This window comes from Zalophus californianus, chromosome 6 (genome assembly GCF_009762305.2).
Source record: "Zalophus californianus isolate mZalCal1 chromosome 6, mZalCal1.pri.v2, whole genome shotgun sequence".
NCBI classification, from domain to species: Eukaryota; Metazoa; Chordata; class Mammalia; order Carnivora; family Otariidae; genus Zalophus; species Zalophus californianus.
The window spans coordinates 37,844,688-37,872,313 of NC_045600.1; the positions used below are offsets into that span (position 1 = coordinate 37,844,688).

At 38.7% G+C, this 27,626-nt stretch overlaps 1 protein-coding gene across 1 annotated transcript in view; it reads right to left on the reverse strand.

Moving 5' to 3' along the window:
- Positions 1 to 5,303: 5,303 nt before the first annotated feature.
- SYT16 (synaptotagmin 16) overlaps positions 5,304 to 27,626 on the reverse strand; it is a 111,299-nt gene continuing 88,976 nt past the window's right edge. The window contains exons 6-8 of the mRNA XM_027570800.2: positions 16,814 to 17,207; positions 16,497 to 16,609; positions 5,304 to 15,144 (exon numbers count right to left, since the gene is read on the reverse strand). Coding sequence (XP_027426601.1) covers positions 16,894 to 17,207 — 314 coding nt within the window. The 3' untranslated portion in view covers positions 5,304 to 15,144; positions 16,497 to 16,609; positions 16,814 to 16,893. The remainder of the gene's footprint in view (positions 15,145 to 16,496; positions 16,610 to 16,813; positions 17,208 to 27,626) is intronic.

Genomic DNA, 27,626 nt, shown 5'->3' on the forward strand with positions numbered 1-27,626 from the left:
CGGAACGCGAGGCGGGCGCGCAGCTGTTCTCCGCTCGCATTGGACCAGAGGGAGCAGATGTTACCCGGTTGCTAGGAGCGTTGCTAGGAGGCGATGACGCCCCTCCACAGCTCGGGAGCAACTTTCCTGTAGGTCGGGTGCGCTGGCGGGGGCTGCTGGGAGCTAGGTTTGAGAACTGGAACGAAGAGGGGCAGCGAACAAAGAGCCCCAAACAGGGGGGGTCCTTTTCTCGCCGAAGTTGGGTCCCGGAGAGCTGGGGAGATGCGGGTGGGCGAGGGCCGCAACTCCGTGCCCGGGCCTTCGGGCCCTGCTCCCATGGACCTGCGCAGGTGATGGGGGCCGCCCCCCGCCCCGCCACCGCCCCAGTCAGGGTCACTCGCTGCAGTCCGGCCGTAGCTGGGTGTCCCCTGGGGTGATAGGGTTTGGGAATGGGAGTGGGACGGCACTTTCAGCGACTGAGGAAGCGGCAGAACTTGGTCAGTGCCTTTTAAACACCGAGACCCACTGGGATGCTCTGTGCCTTGGAGCAGGGCCCTGGCCATGGGAGAGATGGAGGAGTGTGTGTGTGACCTGGGGTGAGGCTTGTGGGATGAGGACTACAGGAACTTCTGCCTTCTGGGACTCTCCTCCCCAGTGTGTTCCTGTTTGTGTCTTCAGGTTTGCACTGTTGATAGATTTTGAAGAGGGAACAACCAACCCATGAAAATCGGAATCTCATCCCATTACTGGGTATGGCTGCCAATATGGTGCCAAAGATTTCAGAAAAATATGACCCGATGGGCTCAAATACTCCCTTTATGGAGTGGGGAAGTCTTCATTTTGATCCAATGGCTAATTAAAACCTCAGGCTAATATGTAAGCTTCTTTAAACTAAAAATATACAAAACAGAAGGTTCTTTTCACAAAGGAAAATGGAGAAGGTATGCCTGTTTCAGTCAATTATACTTTAGTTTAGATTTACCCAAAGAATTGATTGTATTGTTTCTGATATCTCACTCAAGGCATGCTTTTTTTTTTTTTTTTAATCATTGCCTTTTGCTGTTGTTGTTCAATGGGGTTGTCATTCTTGGAGGGGAGGGTTGATGAGAAGGTCAAAGTGGACAAATCCGGTAGCCAGTGAGCCAATAAAGATAACATGACAAACTGAGAAGAGGAGGCTTGTCCAAAGCGGAGAGGGACTCCCTCAGAGAGGGAATGTCATTGACGATGGGTATACACCACTTCCCTTATTCCCTACAGGGTCGGGCCAGGGCCTGGAAGGAAGAGAGCACCACTGGGAATCAATTAAAAAGAAAAGTTGCTGTCTTCAAAGCCAGGGCAGGGCTGCCGTGCAGTGTCATGTTGACTCCTGCAAAGGCAGACATTTTGCAAGGCTGAAGGGGCCACACAAAGTAGCCCTACAAATCTCATTGGCCACTGCTTCCTCAGGCACCCAGTACCAACTTGACACCTGTGACCAAACTTGGAGTTAACAATCTGTTAGCCCAAAGATGTAAAAAGCCGATAACCTTGTGTTAACAATGAACTCGATTACAGGAATCCTTTAGCAATGTATATCAAATCATCACAGGTACACTTGAAATATCTTATGATTTTATTTGTCCATTATACCTCAAGTGTGGTCCAGTCACGCTAGCTTTTCTTTTCCTTGAATGGGGAAGGTTCTCGCTTGCCTCAGGTATTTTGTACAGGCTCTCTTCTTCCTTAAGGTGCCTCCCTTTTACCTGGCTTACTCCTACCCAGCTTTCATGTCACAGCTTAAATACCGCTTCCTCATAGTGGTTTTCCCTCACAGCTTCCCCCTGGCTAGGTTGGCCTCCTAATTACATTCCCAAATCATCCTACCGGTCCCATTTCACCGTCATCATCACACCAGGTTTTCAGCTAGTTGCACCTTGTTAACACTGTGTTTCCAGTACAGAGCACACAGGGCCTGGGACATCAAAGGTGATCATGAGGACTTGTGGATGGATGGAGCCACCCTGCCTGGCTCAAGGTCCCTTGTTTTTACCTTAGCTATGTAGCTCTAAGTAACTGAACTTACACAAGCCATGAAGGCAGTCACTGGTTGCTGTCCTTTCAATTAAGTAAAGGAAAGGGGGAAAGCCCGTCATATAGAAAATTGTTTTCTGCCCTTTATGAGACATGTTGATAGAGCAACTTCTTTTTCTTCTTAAAGCATCTTAGAAAGGTCTCTACCTTGATTTTACTGGCATTGAGAAATTACCTCAGAATTTTTTATATATTTTCCTAATTGTGTTCTCTCTGGGTCCTCCAAAGTAAGTGTGATCTGAACTGATCTGTTTCATCTTTCCTTAAAATACTCCTCTATCTCAGGTTAAAACTAGCCTCCATCATCACATGCTGTAGCTCTATGGAGCAAAAAATTAAAAGTTAAAAAAAACAAACAAAAAACCTCTTTGGAGAGCAGCTAGCTAACTTGACCAATATGGACAGCACTTCTAGTATAGTTGATCAGAAGAGACCAGGAAACCTCCTTCTCTGTTGTCAGTATAACTCACCAAATAATTGCCAAATCCCTTCTTCACCGGGGACCCCCTCAAGAAAAATAACAGCTGGTGGAAGACATGATGGGAAGGTCAGAGTAATCTCAAGATCACGGAATGGCTTAGTAGCAAAGCCAGAACTAGAGCACAGGTATGAACTTAATCCTTACTGGACTACTTATGTCTGCAGATACAATTTTATAAATTCCTCAATTCCCCTGGCAAGTGATCAGAGCACATCTTCCACTAAATATTTTGGATTTTAAAATTAAATATTTAAATACCGTACAGTCCACCTTAGAATCCATCTGAATTGTTATCCTCTCACCTCAAGACAACCCTTGAATCTTGTCCCTCATTGAGATGACCACAGATGTAATGCAAATCCATCTCCTGCTCCCTATCTGTTTGCCAAACACAATGAGATGTTTCATTATGTGGTAGAATGCACATTAAAATTCATCAGAGCTCCAAATTGTCACCCAAGCTTCCTCTTGAACCATGTCTCTGAGTCTCCCTGGAGAACCCCAGGGCAACTGTAAAGAGACTATGGAGTTTGCAAGACATATAATGTGATTTGATTCATCAATAAAAGGTTACTCAAGATTTTTTTTAAATTATTATAAGAGACTTTAAGAGTCATAGTCATGGATAACCATCTCAATTATTTTAACATTTAAAGATGGGTAAATCTCTGTTGAAGGAATGTCAGAAATAGCAATCGTTTGTCAAGTTTTTGGTTCTGCAGATGATTTACTTTAAAACTCTATTCCCTCTGCAATATTCTGTTTCTGCTCACAATTTCATAGGACTTGCTTTGGTGTTTTCAGCAGGTTACATATGAATGTAGTGCACATACCCATGTAGAAATGCCTCACCATACTCAGGGCCGTCAGCTCTGAGTGAGCAATTAAAATCCTCAGTCAGTCCATAATGTTCCAGTTCCACCATGGGTTAGGAAAAACTGAAGCAACAAATGAGCTTACAGTTTGCTGGTTTTCCTTAAATAATTGCCACTCCTACATTTGAAATAAGACAGTTTTTTAAAAAGGAAAAAAAATGTGTGTGCTCCTGTGTAGAAGCTTCTCACCAAATGAATATTCATTTTCCTGTACATACAAATAAACTACAATCCCCAGCCTTCTTAAATATAGGTGGAGCCATGTGACTCATTCTGACCAAAGGAGTTTATTTTTTTTTTTAATAATTGATTATGTTATGTTAGTTACCATACAATACATCATTAGTTTCTGATGTGGTGATCCACGATCCATTGTTTGCATATAACACCCAGTGCTCCACACAGAACGTGCCCTCTTTAATACCCATCACCAGGCTAACCAATCCCCCCACCGTCCCTCCCCTCTAAAACCCTCAGTTTGTTTCTCGGAGTCCATAGTCTCTAGGGTTCGTCTTCCCCTTCCTTTTTCCCTTCCTTCTTCTAATGTCCTCCATGCTATTCCTTACGTTCCACAAGTAAGTGAAACCATAGGATAATTGACTTTCTCTGCTTGACTTATCTCACTTAGCATAATCTCCTCCAGTCCCATCCATGTTGATGTAAAAGCTGGGTATTCATCCTTTCTGACGGCTGAGTAATATCCCATTGTATATATGGACCACATCTACTTTATCGTCTGTTGAAGGGCATCTCGGCTCCTTCCACAGTTTGGCTGTTGCGGACATTGCTGCTATGAACACTGGGGTGCATATGGCCCTTCTTTTCACTACATCTGTATCTTTGGGGTAAATACCCAGTAGTGCAATTGCTGGCTCGTAGGGTAGCTCTATTTCTAACTTTTTGAGGAACTTCCACACTGTTTTCCAAAGTGGCTGTACCAACTTGCATTCCCACCAACAGTGTAAGAGGGTTCCCCTTTCTCCACAACCTCTCCAACATTTGCTGTTTACAGAAGTGGTGGTCACTGCCTCTAACCCTGGTCCCTTAACTGTACATTTGATTCTCCTGCTTTTTCTTCCTCCTCCATTTGCATGGCCATATATTCCTTCAGAGGCCCTAAGAACTCTGGGATGGCCCTCAGTCCCTAAGATGCTGCTAAGAAAGAAAGCTGCATGGGCAAAAAAGCATCTTAGTGAGAAATAAACCTATCCTATGTGGACTCACTGACACTTAGGGTTGTTTATTATAACAAGTTGCATTAATTACTTCAACTAATACAATTTGCAAAAATGATAAAAATAGATTTTTTGAAACATCTAGAGCCTTGTTTGTTTGTTTGTTTGTGGGATGTCGATGACGTTTTTACTGTTATGGAGGTCTGGCCATAATAGCCCTGCCCTTGTATTTCTAGCTCACTGCATCAGAGCCTTGTAAGCCTGTTCACACTGAGTATACACAAAGGGGCCAGGACTCCAGATAAAAGCCTCTCTGATGAACAATTACCTACCCTTTTGTACAGGAATACCTACATTTTGCCTTCTCAGAATCCTCTTCTGATGCAATTTAGTTATTTCAGGTGATCTTTATGTATATATAGCTCCTTACTTACCCAATATTCACCACTCTAATATTTGAGTTGAACTATGTTGATTCATGCATGTGTTCAACATAAAAGCCTCGAGCACCCTAAAACCAAAGTAAATGATAGGGGTCATAAATGTAACACTCATCATTCTAATATATATGTCTGCAGTTGGCATGGTTTTGGAGTTAATGGTTTCTGCATATACTAAATTAAGCAATATCATTCAGACCCATAAAATTTGCATGTTGATGCTGCAAAACTGTATCTTTTTTTAGCATAAAAAATTTCACACGTATACATATAAGCCATCTGCTTAAACTTTATTGATAAAACCAGTAGCAGCAGTTTTACAAAATTAGAATGATTTTCAGTTTTGAACTATCGTGAGTTCAGTTGCAGCAGACATTTTGTACAAACTGGGGCTAATACTTCTATGTTTCTGCTTTAAACAAAAAGCAATTTGAATGTATCCTCATGCATTTAAATATCTAATACAGAAATAGTTTTTAGGCTGCATAAAATATGCTTCCAACATCACTGTTAAGACAGAACATCTGCTTGAAGCATTATTTGTACAAGAGAAACAGTAATTCTTCTAATCACAAACCTATTCTCTAGCACAGGTAAACAATTTTGTATTTTCAACATATTTTCAAGGGTGTTTCTATCCCGAGAGTATGGACATTAAAAATTTCCCTGGTTTGCCCAGTTCGAACACAAGATATAACAGTACAGCGGTCATACATTAAAACCACTGTTATGAAATCTTGAACATTATAAAAGGTAGAAAGGTATTCTAGTTTTTAAGGTTAACAATTTAAAAAATTTCCAAACCTCTTCCTATACACTAGTTATTCATCAATAGAAGTAATTTTAGAAATGGGTGGATGATTACATTCTATGGCTGTTTGTTTTGGTAACGGCTGGAGATACATTCATGCTGCGTAAATAGAAGACACCGTAAGTCAGTAAGTCACACTGTGAGGAACACAGGGACACCTACATGGAATGTTCTGAAGATTTCAGGAGTTTCTCACGTGAGAGTTGAACCCTTTGGAGGAGAAAATACTTTTTGTTTCTCTCTTGAACTTCGGGACCACCCAGGAATTGCTTCTCTGCTGGAAAACTCTGGAGGAGAAAACCTGACAGCAGCCAGATCTAGAAATGCCCATGAAGTGATGGGACAGGTTTGGGGCAGCTCCTACCTTACACTAACAAGTCTGCCCTGGAACAATGAGTTTGCCCATGGAAGCCTTCTTGTGACTTCGAAATCTAAAGGAAGACCAGATTTTAAGCCACGTTATGCTAAATTGTCCCCACAAGTGAAATCCATAAAAGTCTTGACCGCCATTCACAACCACCAAAAATTCAGGACCCTCAATTCCATATAACTCATTGAAGTAAACACGAGATAGAAAAGGTACAGGCTAACAATATTAATACATCTCCGGCATCCAGCTGTGAGTTGAACAGAAATACAAAGTACACTCCCTGCTGAGAACAGTGTGCTCTATGTAGGGTAAAATCTTCCCAAAATAGTTACATATGTTCAAAATGAATGAATCATTCACATTTACTTTTTTTTGCATGCAAGTTCTTCAAGGACACCCATCAAAAGTTGAGATTTAAAGGAAAACCAATAAAATATTTTAAAACAACAGAGTTGCACACAGTATGCATATGGTGAAACATAAATGTGTGAATGTGAACAACTGTTTCAGATGCCATATGAAGACCAAAAAAAAAAACATTGAGAGTCAGATTTATCTTGCACTGTGAACACCAAATATTGCTATGAAATCTTGGATGTACCTTGAAAATGTTTTTTTTTAATCCTTTTTTTTCCCTGGGAGATGATAAATGGTATTTAGGAGGAAAATGATTATGTGGGTGAGGAAAGTAAGTCACTTGGGAGGGGAAAGCTGGAGAAGTCTCATTCTCCAAGAGAAATATAATAACGTAGATTGAAGGACCTTTTTTGGTGGGGGAAGCATCTTTCCAAATACTGTATTCAAAATTCCGTTTTGTGAAAAAAAAATGCTATCCAACTTAATACTTTCCCTGTACTCAAAGTTAAATTGTTCTAAAGAAGAAAGGTCTGTGTTCAACTCAAAGATTGGCAAGCCTGCTGAAAAGATGGATTTGCAATTTGTTCTGTGGTCAGCGTGTCTGAACAAAAGAATTCAAGCCTAATACTTTATTTCTAGCTTCTCACAGGCAGAATGGCTAAAGACCATTCCGACTGTAACTTTTAGTCAAATAACTGACACTCTATGAATATAGCTCGATGATTGGCAGAGATCTAGAAGTGTCAATTACTTTGATATATTAACATAAAAAAAGAATTGAGTTAACCTTAAAATAAAAAATAAGAAAATATCTCACAGCCTTCAAAAACTCTCAATTCTGCAAAGTGTATTTCCACCTATTACCTGACCATGTCCGTGGCCCTCGTCTGTAGTGGGGACTCTGAGTGTTTGTGATATTAATGAAGGAATGAATGAATCTCATTCTTATCACAACATGGTGAAAACAAGTAAAAAGAGTATTACTATTCCTGGCTGACAGATGCAAAATTGAAGGCTTAGAGAACTTGTGACTTGACATTCATTTTAGAGCTCATTAAGGGAAGACTTGGTATAGAACATAGGCCTCATTAATTTTAATCTAATCCAATATTCTTTCTGCAACCACACTTTCATCTCCGCAACAATGCCTGGTTCCACAGGTTGTTGCAGCTACAAAGCAAAGGGCAGTCAGTGCACATGAAAATGTCAGAATGTTTCCTAGATATTGATTGTCAGGTCTTCCCATTCACCCAGTGTGATTATCAGTGTTATCATTCCAATATTCACCACTTGTCCATTCAGCCTATGCATTTTCATGGGTCATCCTTCTATCCATAATGCAGAGCTCCTGTGTGATCCAGATGCTTACGTACCACTTGCAGCTAATTTACACAATTGACTATGACAGGGTACAATCACGAAGCTTCCTTTCTCTTGGCAGCAGTGGCAAATGTAAAGTTATATACACTAGTAACAGAAGGTGGTTTTCTGTCATGAATCAGTAATAATGTAATTAGCACTTTTTATCAATGTATATTTAAATCAGTGCTCAACAACAGAGAACACCACAGAGTCGCTAAATTTGGGGATCGTATCCTCATTGCCTTCAGAAATTTCTCTGCTTAGATTCCAACTGTGAAATTACATAATGTTTTCCATGAATCTTCTCCTCAAAGGTGAAACAAGCCCAATACCACATAGGTGAAATTCATGCCAGATTAGAAATTGCTACATGTCAGTTGATGCATCATATGGATTAATCCATCCAGTTTTCTTGAGAACATGCACATTTAACAAAATGTACAATAGCAATCAGAACTAAAAATAAAAGTAAATAATGAACAGACCAGTACCTCCAGACAATGGGATATTATTATTCAGCGCTAAAAAGAAATGAACTATGAAGCTGTGAAAAGACAGGAAGAAAACTTAAATGCATATTACTACATGAAAGCAGCCAATCTAAAAAGACTACATATTGTATGATTCCAACAATATGACATTCTGGAAAAAGCAAAGCTATGGAGACAGTAAAATGATCACTGGTTGCCAAGGGTTAGGGAGGTGGGATGAATAGGCAGAGCACAGAAAAATTTTAAGGTAGTGGAACACCAGGAGTGAACCCTAATGTAAAATATGGAATTTGGGTGGTAATGATGTGACAGTGTAGGCTCATCACAGTAACAAACGTACCCACTCTTGTGGGGTATGCCCATAGCGGGGGAGACTGGGCAAGGATGGGGCAGGGTGTGCACAGGAACTCTGTAGTTTCCACTCAAATTTGCTATAAACCTAAAATTGCTCAAAAAAAAGTTTATTAATTTTTTAAAAAAGCAAGTAGATCACAAAGACCATTATGCCTTTTTCCATGGAAATAGAGGTCAGATCTTATTTCAAAATATTATTATAGATATGTCTTGGTCACACTCAAGTATACAAATACTAACTTCTTATTCACAAACTTAATAGAATCTGTAATAAAATTAAAATTTTAAATTCTGGAAAACATTTTGTATTTCATAATAATAAACTTTAAGTTACACCTGCATTAGTATGGTGGCATAATAAAAGACCACAATATAATTTGGTGTAGTTGTGAATTAATAAAGATTATCATGGCCCATGGGGAAATGGCAAAATTAGTAAGCTTTGCTTAAGGTGCCAACTATAAAGAACTTGACAAACTCTTAAGAGAGAGGTGTGGCCCCAGAATGTGAACATAGTATACAGAATAGCTTCCACGGAAATACAGTCTTTTAGTGTACGTACTCCTCACCAATCAGAGTTTTTAGTGGCAGCCTTTTAATATCTTTTCCCCAAAATCAAGGTCTTCATCAAATAAGAGATGTAAACTTTTTTATTATGGACCATCAACGGGGCAACATTAAAAGACTTTCTTCAGTAAGAATTTTTAGGTCATCAAAGATTCTGACCTGGAATCATGGATTGAGACATATATAGGTGATATTTAAGGCAAGTTTCTATGATGGTAAAAATTATAAGCAATAAATCTACTGGAAAAACTCCTACTTTGTCTCCTGTTATAAAATTGAAAGTAAGAGACTGTTTGAGACTGGTTCATCTGCCAAGGAAGGGACACTTCCAATGTTGACCTTTAACCATTTTATAGGGATGTCCCAGATGTGTTTAGTGTATAATATGAGGACAAATGTTAATCAAAAGAACCAGATCGGTAAGGAGGGATCTTTGTTTCATACCCTTACCCCTTTATCTGGCAGCTACTGTTTCCAGTTCACTCTTTCAAAAAGTAAAAGGTAGCAAAGCCTTTCCAGCTATTAAAACATGGAGCTTCTAAGAACTGTGTCACATTTGTTTGCACAGACCCACCATTCCAGGCTCTGACCTGCTTACTGCTTTATAAAAGGTATTCAATGTTCAATTATAAAAGTGAAAAATACTAAATATCCAACTTCCATTTCAAGCTATAACTCATTTCATTACTGGAATGGAATGCTGCCGTTCTTCCCTCAGATGTAAAACACATCCATTTATTTTGAAGGGAAGCATAGCCTGATAAACAGGATGTTTATTTCTTAACCAGAGGCAGAGTAATGACCTCCACTTTCCTTAAATCTTCTCCTTTTCAACAGGGAATAAAGAAGTCACTACAGAAATACATTTGACAGAAATTGAAGGCCATAAAAGATCTTATTATTTACCTAGCTTTTAAAAAATGGAGTATTTAGAAATAAAAGCAATTGAACTCAAACCATTCTCCAGCCCCTAGTCCAGAGCCTGGGATAAATATACTCAGTATCTTTTGAATGAATAAATTTTGTATTAAAAAAAAAAAACAGTAAGTAGATACTTTGAGGGGAAAATGAAGTACACAAAAATAATGCATAAATATGGCAGTACCAATGGGCAGGCAGCCTTCTCACCATCCTCAAAGTCTGGTAGAGTTGGTAGGTAGCATTGTTGCTCAAAGGCGTGAAGTAAAAACTCCCATGGAGACAGCTTAAGGCAGCATCAGTAAGCAAGGGAGAGAAGTAGCAACATTCAGGGGTGGTTTATTCTAGGAATGTCCACAGGCCTCCATGACTGCCTCTGACTTTGTTCTAGAAAGCCTCAAGCTGTTTTACAGGTTCAACAGTGGCTATAAATACAGTGGATTATTGTCTGTGTCTAGGATACTGCTTTGAGACCCAGGGGAAACAAAAACACAGTAGGAGAGGAAACTCACCCAGAGCCCACAGGCATCTCCAAAGTCACCTAAACAAAGCCCAAACAGCAACTCCCCAGAGAAGACCTTCTATGATGCAGAGAAAAATCAGTGTGGAAACAATGTCCAAAGGGGAAGACAACAGGGCTAGAGTGTTATTGTTGATTCTATTTGGAGGTTACATACAAAATATTAGACTTAGAAGGAACTTTAAACAGGCTATCTTCCTGGCTGCCCTCCTGTTCTCCTTTAGACAGAACCCACACTCCACACAGAGGTTTCTATCTTAAAAGCCTTCCAAAGATGATTCTGTGCTCTCCCTGGATGATTCCCCCTCCAATGTGACTAAGGCCTACTCCAGATCCTGGCTTCTTAGACACTCTTCTCCAATACGTTCAGTCAATGCATCTCACCTCCTTCCAACAATAACCCATAACAAGGAACTCTGTTTTTTATGGCACATGATTGGATCAACTGAACAACTGTTGATAAACATTGTTTTTATCATGATGACTAAGTGCTTCAATTGCTTCAATGTGTAATCACACCACTCCAAAAAGTTGGAAAAAAAAAAAAAGATTTTAAGTCCTATACTATCCCAAATAGCCTGGTGCCACACCCAAAAAAATCCAATGAACACATCTTGAATTAATGCAAAACAACCATCATATCCTTCTCATGTCTAAGTTAAACTCTTGTGACTTGATTTAGATGGAAGCTCTCTGTCCATGTGACCAAGAAGAGAAGGAACACATTGTCCCCTAAGAGCTCTTCACATTCTGGATAACTATTCCTAGAAATCACTCTACAGCCTTTGAACTCCCATCTGTCCCCTGTAACTTCCCTACATGCTGAATTATTCCCCAAAAAACCCCCTAAGCTAAGTGATTCTTCTCAAGTTTCCCCATTTCTCCTTAATCAGAAATCCTAGAACCTGAGTGAGCACTGTGGCGATCTAGCAATATTGGGAATGTAGGCTCATACTTCCCCGTCCCAGAATCATGTTTGGTTTAAAACAGCAAGTAGCGCATGACTGGTTCTTGGCACTTGGTTACCCTGAACTTGAGGTGGTTTATTCCTGACACTTCTGCAGATCAAATGTCCACAAAAGTTCTTCTAAATTTTCAGGAAACTCTCCTTTTTACTCATGGTCTGAACAGTTGAGAGCAACTCAACATGCATTCTATTACATCAAGTCACTCTTTAAAACCCTTTTCAAAAAAGAGAGTATGAACTCTAAAAGAATTCCTTTCATTGGGATCTCCTAAGGGAAGCAGTGATAAATAATTGGTCCTGAAAAGAACTTTACAGTTAAACAGTTAGATGAGTTTTGATAGCTGCCTTAGGTCAGTTTTAAAAATTTGCCTATGAAGATATAATATGGATGTATAGCATAGGCTAAAAAATTGTCCATTTTTAAATGAGTATCAGCAAATTGCCACACCATTTTTTTCCTTTTTCATACCAAAGTTGAAATAGGTACTCAAGCTGTCACCTTACCAACTCTTTGGATGGGTATATGGTGCTTTGTCCAGGTCTGAACTGTAGAGAAAAGCTGAGGTTGAATGGAGTCTTGTGTCTGATTTAGCAAGATGTGCACACAAGCACCAAGGTTTTGTATCCCCTCCAAACTAAGGGGATGAAAGACAAAGATTTGGTTATTGTACCTCATTTGGGACTTATTAAGACTCAATATGCCAGGCTTATCTCTTTTTACTTTACCCTGTAAGACTTCTTTTTCTTTACAAATTTAGACCAGCTTTAGGAGTCTACCCTTTTTAAAGTATCTGAGAATTGTTTATAGCCTTTCTCTAATGTTACTATTACTTCTACTAGACAGAGAAACAAATCTTAAAGGCTGTATTCTTGATTAAGTATGGTTGGGGGTGGGGGGAAATTGAATGCTTATTATATGCCAGGCTCAATGCTGTTATCGTCTTTTAAAAAACCTGATGAAGTAGGTATAACTTCCATTTTGTTGAAGAATCAGGGACACGGACTGGGTAAGGAATCTTCTTAAGGCCACACGGCTAACGGAGTTCCATACAAAGCCAGGGGAGGACTGTAGCCTTTGCCAACTTCATCCAACTAGATGGGTCTCACTTCCCTCATCATTAAGGATTTGCTGGAATTCCACAAGTTGTGAAAAAATAATAGTTAGTTAACCTGAAATGTCTTTTGGTTTATTATTTTACTCTTCTTGAATATATGCTAGCAGAGGCTGAAGTTATCTAGCAATATTTATTTATTCTTTAATTCTTCTGTATATAAGCTATATGATTTGTTTTTGATAGTTTTGCCTAGCTTTCCTTTTTGGAACAAATGAATGATTTTTTTAAAAACAAAATACTTTTGCATTTCAGGATTATCTATCATTTTTGTTTGTTGTAGATCAAATAGAATAGAATGTGCTCTGGTCCCGGTTCCCTTAAAGAGGGGACACTGCACGAGTTTTCTGGCCCTGTTTATTGTTAAAGCATGCATCTCCATTTGGTTTTATGTCATCTACAAATAATCTTCTTCTATCACTTTTCTGATCCTAACATACTGAGTTCTTTGCTGCAACAGGATAGCCGGGCTTTTGGGAGCCCCACAGTTCAATGCTGAACCATCAGTTTCATAAACTCAGTGGCTACTGGAGGAGCACTTTCGCCTAACCTGGTGGTAGTTTCAACCTAAACAATGCATTACTTGAAAGGAAAAGCATTTTGGTTCTCAGATAAGAACATCTGGTACAACCACGATGTAAAGCACTGAGACTGACAGAGAGGTGACAACAATTTGTAAAATCTCGCGGAAGTTCCTATGCTGCAAAGACAGAGGCTAGGTTCTCACTGCAGCTCCTCACGCTACAGAGAACATCAGTGTTCAAGCTCAGTCCATACCGTCACTGAAGAAGAAGCAGAGGGCCCAGTGCCGAAAGTGAACGACAGTGCAGTAGCATACTCTCTTGACGCCCCTTGCAGTCACAGGATTCTTTCTCGAACTTTGTACAGGTGGATGCCAAGCGTAATCCATCTGACAGCGGTACAAGTTCTTCTACTGTTAAGGAAGGCAAGACCTCCCTCCCAGCTACGCTACATCAGCAAAAACAGGGTCCCAAACAGCTGTGCATCACACAGGGAGCCAGTGAAGGAGAGAGAAGCAAGAGCAGATGCCTGACTGCCTGGTGAATGGCCCATTTACAAATTCAACAATAGTCAGAGGGGAGCAGGGAGCACAAGAGCCACCCCCGTGATTGGTGAAACCAGCACTTCTCAATTCAGTGTAAATTAATGCCCTGAAAGAAGACACACTATAAAGCAGATTTCCATAAACCCAGTGCATCATTTACCCTCTGTAGTATTATTTCAAAAGCACTGTTTTCAGGAAAAATCACGGAAGGAACTACTCATGCAACAAATACTGGTGCTTCTTCAGTTTCAAATGTCTCTGTGAGATGTTAATTATTAGCTAGATGAAATAGGCAAAAGGAGCTTTTTCCACCACGGAACCAACTAATTATCTTTCATAACTGTTAAAAAGCAAATGTAGATGTAAGAGCTCTAGTGAAAAGAAAAACATGCTAGTGCATTGTGTCTAGACTTTGCCAGGCAAATAAGGGAGTTGAAATGTACAAAATCAAAAGATCTTACTAAACCAGAATTTCAAATCAATGTAAAAAAAAATCCACCCTCATATTTTAATGTATCTTGTCATTAGCATTTTATATTTATACAGTCAGCTTTAGATTGCTGTATATTCAAGATGTACATGCATCCTACATGGTGAATAGCATCAACATAGTAAAATTGCAAAAATTTAAAAATGCTTTTCAGGCATCTTGTTCCTTAAAACGCTGCACATTCCTGTAACAGCCTCATAGGCAGACTATTGGAAAAGAGATCAAACCCACAAGGATAGCTTCACCGTACCAGCAGAAAACCCTAAAAATGGGTAGGTCAAGGCAGCAGAAAACGAAGCATAGGTGATGATTTGGCATTATAAGACAAGGGATAGAGCAAAACATAGAGCAGGAATATATAAGGGGGGAAAATCCAGGACGGTCAGTACAATATATGCAGGTTTTTTTCAAATGTAAATTTTAAAGTGAATGCTGCTTTTATGTTACTGCATAAAGGAAAGCATAACAAGGCTGCTTTACTTCCCTTTAAACACAAGCGCGTAAAGAGAGTGAGGGATGTGAAAAGCCAATTCTCTGTGCCACTACTTAATCAATTGCACTCAGTTCTACTCGATGACACAGCCACACTGCAAAGACCACTCAGCAGTTAATGGATATAATGTTGGAAAAGCACTTTGAGGTCTTCCAAAGAAAGGTAGGGTAAAAACCCAAAGGAGCATGGTTTTATTACTTCTTCCCAATAACTGAGCAGTGTTACAGATGAAACTCCCATGACCTAAAAAGAAATTAAGATATTAATTTATTTTGCTAATTCTGATTCTTCCATATGAAATCACTTCTTTCACAAATGGGTACTTGAAATCACAGAAGAATTATCCTGTGCCCTAGTCTCTTCTTGTCAGGATAACCATTACACACTGCACGGTAAGGAATAAATATGTTCTTCAAGTGTTACAGCCTACGTCTACAATCTGTCAAATGTAGAGCTGAGGAGGAGTTCTGTGTTTCTAACTGTATACAACCATCACTAGCTACCACTCTTCCCACAGACAGCAATAAGTCAACAATGAAATATAAAAGCTAAAAATAAGTGACTGAGCAATTGCTCAGAAGAGCTGAACATTAGGCGCGGTGTTACATGGACACATATTCCTTCCCCCCCCTTTTTTTTACTGACAATTTCAGGTAATTAAAATTAAGGACTCACATATAAGCAAAAGAAAAATAAACATGCACTGCACAAATATGTAAAAGTCAGAGATACAATTTCATGCTTATTACCGGACAAGATGAGTGTTCTGAATGGCACATGCCCAGAATGCAAGTAGTGACTAATATCCGCTGCTGCAAATGCCATGGAAAATGACAATTATAGGCACTTCAAATGCTCAAAACAAACAAACAAACCAAAATAAAAAAAAAAAACCTCGGTGTCATTTAATACAAGCTGAAAATATTTCTTCATTCACAGGTATCATAACATGTTCATTTCTAAGAGTCAATTAAATCAACGTTTATTACAGACACATTATACACAATTTACTATGCTCTAATGAGGGAAAATAACTGCATAAAAAAGAATAAGGTTTACATGCAGGTGTACATTCAAAATATATGTATGTGTATATATCACTGAATATAGAAAAAGTATAATCTAAAGGAGAACACTCGATTCAGAAAATCAACAAATCCATGACTTAAATACGGGTTTTTTTTTGTTTTCTTCTCATTCTGTAAGAATTTATTAGGTGAGAAAAATAGCATAAAAACCTTGAAAATTACAAGTTGGAAATCTTACATATTAAAAGGAGACAAGATGTCTTTCAACAGTGTTTTCAAACTCTGTTTTACCTTCAAAATGATTCACCTAACCAAATCTCATAGGAAACCACAATATATAAGTGAGATAAAGAAAGGCATTTAAAGAATACAAATTTGTTTTATAAGTATGAGTTTATAACATTTATTTTTTAAGTAAATAAATGAGTTTTCTTCACAGAGAGAAAAATGTAAAATAGGGGATTATGGATGACAGTTACACTCTCTTATGAGCCTTGGCATCTAAATCATTTCCATAGTGGGGGTGTTTTGGCACCATATTAACAAAATACTGATTCATACACATACCTGGTTACAAATAGTGAAATTTAACAGCTCCCTTGAGATCTCAGGTTACTCTTCAAGCAAACAGAGACAGCAAGAGACACTTCATTCCTCAGGTTGAACCCAGACTCAATGATCTATTAACACAAAATGACTCATCATCACTGTTCCCAACTGTGGTTAATTTTCCATAAAATACACTTGACCGTGTATGTGTTTTTTTAAATTATAATATCTGAATCCAAATCAAACCTTTGAGAGACCCAAAGATCCCGCCCAGAATGTCCCAGAGGTTAGTAGACTCTAATACCTATTTGTAAGCCTGTCTTTAAAACGCCTACCAGCATGTGCTGAGTTGGTATCAGTGGCCAAAACACTGGTGGCCAGGGCAGATGTCACATGCGAATGCCTGCTGGCAAAACTAGGATTCGAGCAAGGTGTGCCATCTGCAGATTTGCTGGCCTTTGGTTTCCTTCATTTCCTCCCAATGGTCTTGTTCCTCTTCTCCGCTACTGTTTTGGCCCAGAGCAATCCAACCAATCATCTCTTTACGCTTCATAGTACGCCTGTTATAAACGGAAATCATCAGTGTGACATCAGAGAGCTGAAAGAGGGCCACCTGGAAAGCAAAGGTCTCCTTGTAGACTGGATTGGGCTGACCACGTCGAATGGACGTCTTACAGCGGGACATCTCATGACCCACAGAATTGAGAAGAAAGAGCTTTCCGTATGTATCTAAGGAAAAAAACAACAGAAATGAGAAAACATCAGAGCTTTCTGTGTTGCTAGTTTTGTTGTAATATTTACATGGGATCCAAACTTTTCCTTTTTAACATACTGAGCAGCATCCTTAGGCCTGGTATTTGCTGTAGGACTAACATACTTTCCATGAATTATTAAGGAAAGGGATTATTACCTTCAATGGTTAATGTTTCATGCAGCCCACTATGAGCACCTTGCTGACGTTCATTAGAAGCAGCTTCTAAGGACTTTGCTGCCTGCTTACTCATCTGCAAGGCTGTCAGTTTGAAAGAGGAATTGCCTTGTGTACAACTGTGCCCCTGGTTCCTGGCCTAGTGTCCAACACATGGTAAACATTCAATATATATTAAACATTTTGTAACGAACGTACATGACTCTCCAGCAGGCTTGACTTTCTTTTTTCTTTTGGTCTTGCGTTTTCAAACTTGCAAAATGAAGATAAACCCCTTGGTTTTATCACCCTTGCCCTGGAATGCTATAAAATGGGATTAGTCTCATATGTTTAACAATTTATAGAAAGGAAAAAAATTATCCAAATTTTATTAACATAATCTACTACTGCTGCTAAAATTCCTGAATAGATAATTGCAAAGAAAACTATCTCCAAAGGCAATTATATTTTTATTAAAATCACTTAATTCATCAATTTGTTGGCTCTCTCTTAATGACAATATTTACCACTAACTTATGTGTGTCTTAGCCTTTAAAAAAGAAAATCTAAGTGTTAGGGTATTTCGCAGATTCTATCATTCTGTATATTCTGTTCAATGCAGGCTGAGAGCTGATTTGTGTTTACTGCTCACTTTCCCACCTAACAACTAAACTTTTAAAGTGTAAATCCAGATCTCTGTAATTTACTGTTCTCTACAAGAGCATTGCAAGATGGGAAACAAATTACAACCTGCAGTTTTCTTTCTATGTTGATCTTTTTCTATTCCAGTTTGATGTGTTATTTTATTCACTTATCTGCTGAGAAACACAAGGTGTGAAATTACACTTCAGGTCTGAAAACACTTCTCTGTCTCAGAAACAGGCCTCTCCACTCTTCAAACTGCTCTACTGAGAAAGCTGTCAGAAAACCAGCAATAGGGGAGTGAGTTTGTGTTTCCACAGCTGTACAGCTCCATGATTCCTATAGGAGAAGTTCAATCCAGTCCCTGAACCTCTCTGGCAATTCTTGCCTCGGCTAGGGCAGTGGGAATTGAGTTAATCTTGCAAACAAAAGACCTGCTCATTTCACAAAGTGCAATTTCAATCTTTATCCTGTCACAGATCACTTTCTAATGACAAGAAAGGCCATTTACTACCAAACCGCCATCACTGAAGCTGAATGATACGTGTATGACAAAAGGGGAAAATAATTATTTGATAAACAATCCAGTCTGAGGGCACCTAACCAAAAGAAGGGAAATGTTGCTGATTGTTCCAGCTCAAAGGGAACCTTTTCTCAGCAGTGATAATGTGTTTACTTTTCAGTGTCCAGAGCCAAGGCTGTGCCCAGGAAAGTCAACCTGTGAGGAACAGTGCAGAGTATGCCTGCGGTCTTTTGGGGTTCGATGACTTATTCCAATGAGCACCAGCCAGAATGGATGAAGAAAGGACCAAGTAAATATACAACTTCACTGAATTCTGTGTTAATTTTTTGGAATTGATAATATTTGCTACAAAGCAATACCAAGCAATATTTTATCTTCTGATGATGATTCAGGTTGCCCTTCAGTGGCTCTAGTAACTCAAAACCATCATCAAAAGGTTGGATGGGTCATAATTCCTTGATAGTCCTCGATGCCGCTCTTCTGAGTCAGCTGTGGCAGCTGCTTTACCAGTCACTGTCTCCTTCTCTGTAAAGGAAGATGCCATGTGTACCAGAAAAAAATGATAATAGTACACAATCCTCAATTGATCATGGTATAAAAGTATGCCATTTGAAACTCAGAAGTCATGTTTCCAAAGAAACAGCACCATACCATAGTGGTTACTTATGGAGCTCATACAAAACACTGCCCATTTGCAGCACGATGTTCTACCAATAGTACTACAGACTCCGCCTTGGGGCAGGACTGGGGCACCATGATCGTCAGGGCAAGGGAAAGGAATTCCATCACTTAACCTCCCCTTCCCTTTTAATTTAGTAATAATTACAGGATATTTTAAACATACATAAAGAGAGTAGAGAACAATATTACACACACCCAAATATCCACCACACAGACTTGTGATATTTAACATTTGTCGTATTTACTACTGACCTTTTGCTTTTTGTTTGATTTTTAGGAAACAAAATATCATAATTGAAGATCCTTGGGTATCCCTCCTTGATCCTTTTTGATTTCTTCTCTCACTAAAGTTAATTACTAGCCTGGATTTGGAGTTCATCATTTTCATTGTGTAAGTAGACATAAATAAAGATATCCAAAACATACTTAACAGAATTTTGCACATTTAAAAGTATTTAGCATTTTACGGTAGGTATTCCTGAAACTTGCCTTTGTTCATTCTGCATTAAATTTTTTATATTACCTATATTGATATACACACCTGTGATTGATTTATTTTAACTGCTGTATAGTGTTCTAAACCACAATTCACTTGTCCATTCTCTTAATTAATGGATATTTATTTATAATAACCAAGAATGGAAATGATATCACTGCACATTTTTCTATATTTTATACTGTACCAAAATTTGAGAATTTCTCCAGTATATATCTAGGAGTGGATTGCTGGCTCTTTATAAATTCTAGATACAAAATCTTTGTTATATTTATTGCTAGTATCTTCTCTCTGTTCTTATCCTTTTATTTTATAGTGACTTTTATATGATAACTGCTTTAAATTTTTGTGGAGTCTGATTTATAAATGTTTTCCTTTTCAGTTTATGGGTTAAAAGAAATTCTTTTTTTTTTCTTCAAAGATTTTATTTATTGATTTGAAAGAGAGTGACCATGTGCACATGAGCAGGGGAGGGGCAGAAGGAGAGGAAGAAGCCAACTCCCCACTGAGCAGGGAGCTGGACATGGGGCTCTGGGGCTCGATCCCAGGAACCTGAGAACATGATCTGAGCAGAAGGCAGATGCTTAAATGACTGAGCCATGCAGGCACCCCTCATTAAAAGAAATTCTTTTTTTTTTTTTAAGATTTTATTCATTAGAGAGAGAGCACACAAGGAGGGGGAGAGGCAGAGGGAGAAGGAGAAGCAGACTCCCCACTGAGCTGGGAGTCCCGACATGGGGCTCGTTCCCAGGACCTGGAGATCATGATCTGAGCCAAAGGCAGCTGCTTAACCATCTGAGCCACCCAGGCGCCCCTAAAAGAAATTCTTTAAGAAATCCTACCCAAACTCAATAGTCTCATATATTTTCTTCTATGAGTCATAAGAATTTATTTTTCATATTTGATATTTAATCTACCTGAAATTGATCTTTATGTATGGTGTGAAGTAGGGATTTATTTATTTTTTTCCATATGGGAAGCATTATTCATTAAATAGCCCATTATCTCCACAACTGATTTGTAATACAATGTCAGGTACCAACTCTCCAGGCTTGAGTGTCTTTCCCTCACCTGATAATAGTTATTAACATCATTTTATAATATGCCTTTGTATCTGCTAGGGAGACTCCTACTATTGTCTTTTTAAAAACTTTTCATTATTTTAAATTGTTTGGTTTAACTGGCTGTTGCATATGAACTTAGGATCAGCCTGTCAAGTTGTTTTTTTTTTTTTTAAAGCAAAATATACAAAAGAACCAAAACCCTGTGGGGATTTTGATTGGGATTGTACTGGATATATAGATTAATTTGGGAAAAGTTGTTATCTTCACAATATAGAACATTCTCACCAATGAACATAGTTTACCCATCTAGTTTTCTTTTGTGTCTTTCAAAAAGTTTTGTATCTTTTTCCATAATTTTCTTTTCTTACTCATCTTTTATTAATGGTACATTAGGTATTTTCTTACTGTTGTGCATAGCAATGTTTTAAAACTCTTCTTTCTTTCCTTTTTTTTTTTTTTAAGAGGGGAGGAGGGTCAGAGGGAGAGAGAGAATCTTAAGCAGGCTCCACGCCCAGCAGAGAGCCTGACTGGAGGCCGGATCTCAGGACTCTGAGATCATGACCTGAGTTGAAATCAAGAGTCGGGCGCTTAACCAACTGAGCCACCGAGGCACCTTTAAAACTCTTCTTCCTAACTGTTCCTGATGTATTAGAAAATAATTGGTTTTGTATGAGAAACTTATTAGTTCAAATTTGTAGATCTTCTAATGTAAACAGTCATATTTTTTACAAATAATGGCAGTTTTGTTTCTTTCTTTCATGCTTTAAATTTTTATTTTTTTCTTATCCTAATGAATTGTCTTGAGCCTCCAGCCTAATACTGAATAAGAGTGGTGACAGTGGGAATCCTTATTTTGTTCCTGACTTTAATAATGGGATTTCAGGATTAAGAATGACAGTGCAGATTTTCTTTAAATGCCCACTAACAAGATTAAGCAAGTTCTGTACCTCATATTAGTTGTTGATATTGAACACCATTTTCCCCTTCCTAAGCAATTTCCTGTATCAAAGGGGCATAAAACTTAAAACGCATTTCCCTAAATCTCCTGCCAGTAAGATCCCACTAATGAAAGCGTCTTGTCTGAGACTGGAAGGTAGAAGAAAAGGGGAGCCGCATCTCTCCAGACCCAGTAGCTGGCAAAGTAGTGGTTTTGCCCATGGTGTTCAAACATCCTTAAGAGAATCTCTTCTTTCCTGCACAAACAGCTCAGACCATTTTGGCATCTTTCCTGTGATGTCTGTACTTCTAGATTTCCTGAGGGAGCTTCAACCCTACAATAAACAACATTGGACTCAAAATATCTAGACTATTCCTAGTTCCCTGACAAAATCTGACTGATATTGTAAGTGATAATCTGAACTGGAATGTTTCCATAAAAAACAACAACAACAACATAAGAATGGGCACTGGCATCGAAGGTGGGTGCCAGATGATGAAAAGATCAGAGGCTAGGATAGTGGAGACCCATACTCCATATTATGTGATGGTGAAATCCCCATCTGACCTAAGTTAGGAGGAAGGGCATACAGCCAGTCAGTTTTTTGCCCTCCTAGGGAAAGAGATTGGAAAAGAGAATGCTAGAAGTGTATTCAGTACTACTAGCTTCACTTGAGGGGCAGAGAGAGGCAAAAGGTAAGCTTGGGAAAGAACTGGCCAGTGTGCAAGGTAAACAGAAAGGAAAAAGAAGGAATACTGAAATTCAGGCCTTTCTGTGGTTAGAAAAGCTAACTGCTTCCAGACTTCCAAACAGTGAGAAATGGATCTCAAAGGAATTCAAACAACAGAGGCCCAACAAACCTTCTCAGGTGAATAAGGTGATAATATCATACTAAGGACATAGGCTTCATACCAGATTTGAGTTGACCGGGCCTTCTGACTGAGTTCTGAATAACGGAATATGAGAAATGATAATAATTACCTTCAATCATGACTATATTCAAGTACTCCCGCCCAAGCAAGAAATCTCCCATGCTGTCCCTTCCCTGTCCACAACAACAATGCAGGTCACATTTTGAATATGATCGTTATTGTCTCATTAAATGGAAAGAGCCTGTGTGCCTTTGTCCCAGCAGAGAGGAGTCATTTGACTCACTACAAACAGTGATGCAAGGGAGAAATAAACCTTTGCTGTGTCCAGCCACCCAGATGGCAGGGCTTGTTTGTTACTCCATCTCAGCCTACCCTATACTAACACACCTTCTCTTATCTACCTGCTAAGTTCTCTTTATCAGTAATGGACAGTGCATTCTCTCAAAAGCTTCTTTTGCACCTGTTGAGATAACCATAATGGTTTCTCATATGTCAGCTAATATGATGAACTACACTAGCGATTTTCCTAAAGTTAAATCCTTCTTACTTGCCCGAGCTAAGCTCAATTCGTTGGTAATTAGAATTTTTTTTCTTATACGTTATGAGGCTAGGTGGGCCAACATAAACTATAGTGTAGGTAGAAGGATGTGGGGAGGGGAGACAGGGAGAGATTGGGAGCAAGAGAAATAATCTAGCATTATATCTATCTTTTACACAGCAGTTTTAATCCTTTTACATTTATTATGATCACTGATACATTTTTTATTTATTTTTATTGTTTTGGTTTGTGTTTCTATACTGCACTGTCTATGCCTTTAAGTATCCTTTCCTGATTTCTATTGATCCACTGAATTTTCTTTATTCTAATTTGTTCCCTCTATTGGTTTGAAAGTTAGATGAAAATTTTAACATGTGCTTTGACTTAATGTCTAAAATTAATCAATATCTCTACTCTCCTCTTGAGCAACATAAGGATCTCAGAATTCTTTGATTTCCATCTCCCCTTCTCATCCTTCCTGTTATTTCTCTTTGTTGTTGTACTCCCAATATATTAGTCATTTTTCCTACTGCTGCTGCTCAGTCTATACATGCTGATACTTACCTACATGTGTACCAGTTTTTTTGTTCATTATTCCTTTCTAAACTTCACTATTTCCTTCTAAGTTCAATTTCTTTCTTCCTGAAATACATCAGTTAGTAATTCTTTCAATAATAAACCCTTTCAAACTTTGTGGAAAACATCTTTATTTTTCCTTCACTCAAACAGAACACTAAAAGTTGAGAGTGTTTTTCTCTTGAGACTGGTGATATTGTCCCCTTCTCCTCTGGCTTCTGTTATTGCTGTTGAGAAGTCTGTCCTAAGTCTTTTTTTTCCTTAATATTTTATTTATTTATTTGTCAGAGAGAAAGAGAGAGCACAAAGCAGGGGGAGCAGCAGGCAGAGGTTGAAGCAGGCTTCCTGCTGAGCAGGGAGCCCAATGTGGGACTCGATCCCAGGACCCCAGGATCATGACCTGAGCCGAAGGCAGACACTTAACCAACTGAGCCATCCAGGCGTCCCTAGAGGTCTGTCCTCAGTCTTACTGCCACCCTTCTGCAGGTAACTTGGTTTAAAAAACAAAACAAAACAACCACCACCAACAAACTAAACAGCTTGATTGAGATATAATTTCCGTATCATGGTAATGGTATTTCCCCCTCGTTGCTTTTCTGTCTAGAAAAGCAGTCTATTCTGTCTAGAAAGTTCGTCTATTCTAACTTTAATATTGTTGTGGGAATTAAGTGAGTTAATGGAAGTAAAGGATTATCACCTATACACTCTGTAAATTAGTGCCACATATAAATCTTCATTTAAATTGGCCATAACTCTGAGCACACAGTGGTTGCTAATAAACACTATATTTAGCTGGAAAATGGGCCAGGATTTTGAAAGGTGGTATGCCCCATATCTGTTCATTTTCATTTAGTCCTTTTTTTCCCCTGCACTCTATTTGTACGGCTCACTCTCTGCATCCCACCTGTTCTTCATAGTTGACATGAGGCAGCTTGATATGCTTTTTTGTTTTTCTTTGCTCTAGTCTCTGCTATTGTGAGTGCCTAACAAGGTTAATATGGTGCTGCTTTAAGTATTATCATTTGGGATGTAATTATCACATGTGGCTAATCATGCACATGCTGAGAGGCTGGGAACTTGTTTTTAACTGGAGGGGACATCTTAGTGATAGTTTTTGACAAGAACCATTATATGTGTGTATATACACACACACATACACAACGCAGTAACGCACTGCAGAAGGAGACATAGTGAAAATAGGGATGGAGAAAGAGAACCTACCAACAGAATAACTAATACATTTTTAACTTAGCACTTGTATCGGTAACATTAGCTTGTTAACCTCATTTAATAGGGAAGGAAATGAAATTCAGAGAGGTTAAATCAACTGTCGAGGCCATGCAGTAATTGGGTGGCAGGCAGAACAGAGCTGCTAAATTGTTAGTGAATTGCTTTCCCATGAAGCCAAATTTGAAGGATAATCAAATGTTTCTAATTCTCCATGGAAACTTTTTCAAAAGCATTTGTAAATGCATATTGGGATTTCATATGACTACTAGATGCTATAAACTGCTTTTTCACCTGGACCATCAACCATGTACAGATGTGGAGACTGTTCCTTGCCATCAGTTTGTAGACTAGCCTATACCACCTTAACAGCAATAATGAAAATATTTTTGAACACTGACCACACATACTAAATGAGGTATTACCTTGAAAATGACTGGCATGACTCTTGGCACACTGTTATGTGATTAGTTCATGTTGTTACTTCATTTATATGTTGTTTCTAAATAGGTTCAATGGGCTAGTTTCAGTAATATTCAAATAGCCTATTCTATCATCCCTAGCCCACCTATTATTTGAAAACAACAACAACAACAACATATAACATAGGCATTTTCCAAAAATAAAGAAGAAAAACATATGTAAACAGATATAAATCTAGATACAAGTCTATCTATATCTACATCTACATCTATCTGTCCATCCATCCATCCATTGGATGAACAGGGAAAAGGTTAAAGTTAGAAATCAGGAAGCACCTAATCACATACTTTCTCTTGGGATGGGTGTGGTTTATAGAGGGTGCTACAGAAGATGCACTCAGATTCAGTTGCTTGGTGCTCTATCCTGCCCAAGGTTGAGTCAGGGGAATAAGGCTGGACCTTGAGATGTCAACATAACCAAAAACAATGTAATTCTAACCAAAGAAGCTGAGGTTCATGTTTTATTTTTACCCACCTGATCCATCTGAACTATTCTAGACCAGACTAGCTTTTTCTGCCCAATATTATATAAGTAGAATTTTCAAATACTCTGAAAATTTGAAATAATTGTACAGTGGATACCCATATACTTACTTCCTAGATTCTTCATTTGTTACATTTTGCTTTGTTTGTGTTATGGACTGAATGTGTGTATTCTCCCAAAAGTTACATGTTGAAGCCTTAATCCCCAATGTGATGGTATTTGGATGTGTGACCTTTAGGAGGTAATTAGGTCATGAGGGTGGATCCCTCATGATTGAGATTAGTGCCCTTATAAGAGAAGACAAGAGAGAGATGATTTCTCTCTCTGCCATGTGAGGATACAGCAAGAAGGTATCTGTCTGCAAAGCAGGAAGAGGGTTCTCACCAGGAACCAAATCAGCTGGACTTCGATCTTGAACTTCCCAGCCTCCAGAACTGTGAGAAATAAATTTCTGTGAAGGCACTTAGCGTATGGCATTTTTGTTGTAGTAGCCAAGCTCAGACCATTTTCTTTCTCATATACCTGCGTATCTATCTACCCATCAATCCCTCTTAGCTGTATTCATCATTATTCTTCACCCCTAAACATTTCTGCATACATTTAAATAACCAGAGTTCAATATTTTATGGTTCTTTTCTACTTTAAGGTAAAATTTACACACAGTGAAATGCACAAAGCCTAGTACCATTTGGTAAGTTTTGACAAATGCAAACATCCATTTAACTCATACTCCCATCGAAATATAGAACATGCCCATCACCTCAGAATATTCTTTCATGTCCATGCCCAGTTCATCTTGACACTGATACCAATCCTGAGGCAACCACTTTTCTGCTTATTTTCACTATAGATAAGTTTTGCTTATTCAAGAACTTCCTATGAATGGAGTCATGTAATAGGTACTCAGTATGTTTTTGAGATCCCATGTTAATTTCCTTTTTAGTTGTTGAATAGTATTCCACTATATAAATATATCTTTGTTTATTCATTCATGTGGACATGAGGGCTCTTTGCAGTTTTGCCATTATGAATAAATCTGCTCTGAACATTCTTGTGCAGGTCTTTTATTCTTCTTCTTCTTTTTAACATGTGGATAAATGCCTAAAAATAGAACTGTTGCATTTTCAGCGCAAGTTTAGTTGTATAAGAAACCGCCAGGCCTTTTCCCAAGTGGTTGTTCCATTCCCACCAACAATGTATTCTCCACATCCTCACCAACACTTGATGGAATCAGCCTTACTTTTAGCCTTTCTAGTGCACGTCATGGAGACTCATATCTAAGAATGCTCTCACCAGCTTCTACCCATCAAAGCAAAACCTGCCTCTCACTGAGACCTCTCCCCCAAGTATTTACCTCGGAAGTTGGAGAAGGGGGGCTTACATTTCAGTGGTTTATTTCTTCTAAGGCCCTAATAGAGAAGAGGAATTTCATCTACTATCTGTCCGCCTTTCCTTTATCTTGCTTAGAAAGAAAAGTTTAAAATGTCCGAACAGTCATCCGACTGGATCAAGCTGTCAAGTTCAAAGTTCTCTGTTTCATGATATATTTTGAGGCAAAAGATTCTCACTTCTAAATCTCCAGCCTTTCTCCCAGTTTCTAGCAATATTTAGAAAGTTCGATATTCAAGAGAAGAAAATTTCCCAATATTCAGGCTCAACCTATTCTCCTTCAGGCTTCCCTAAGGACCATTCTTCAATTATCATAGCTACTCTGTAAAG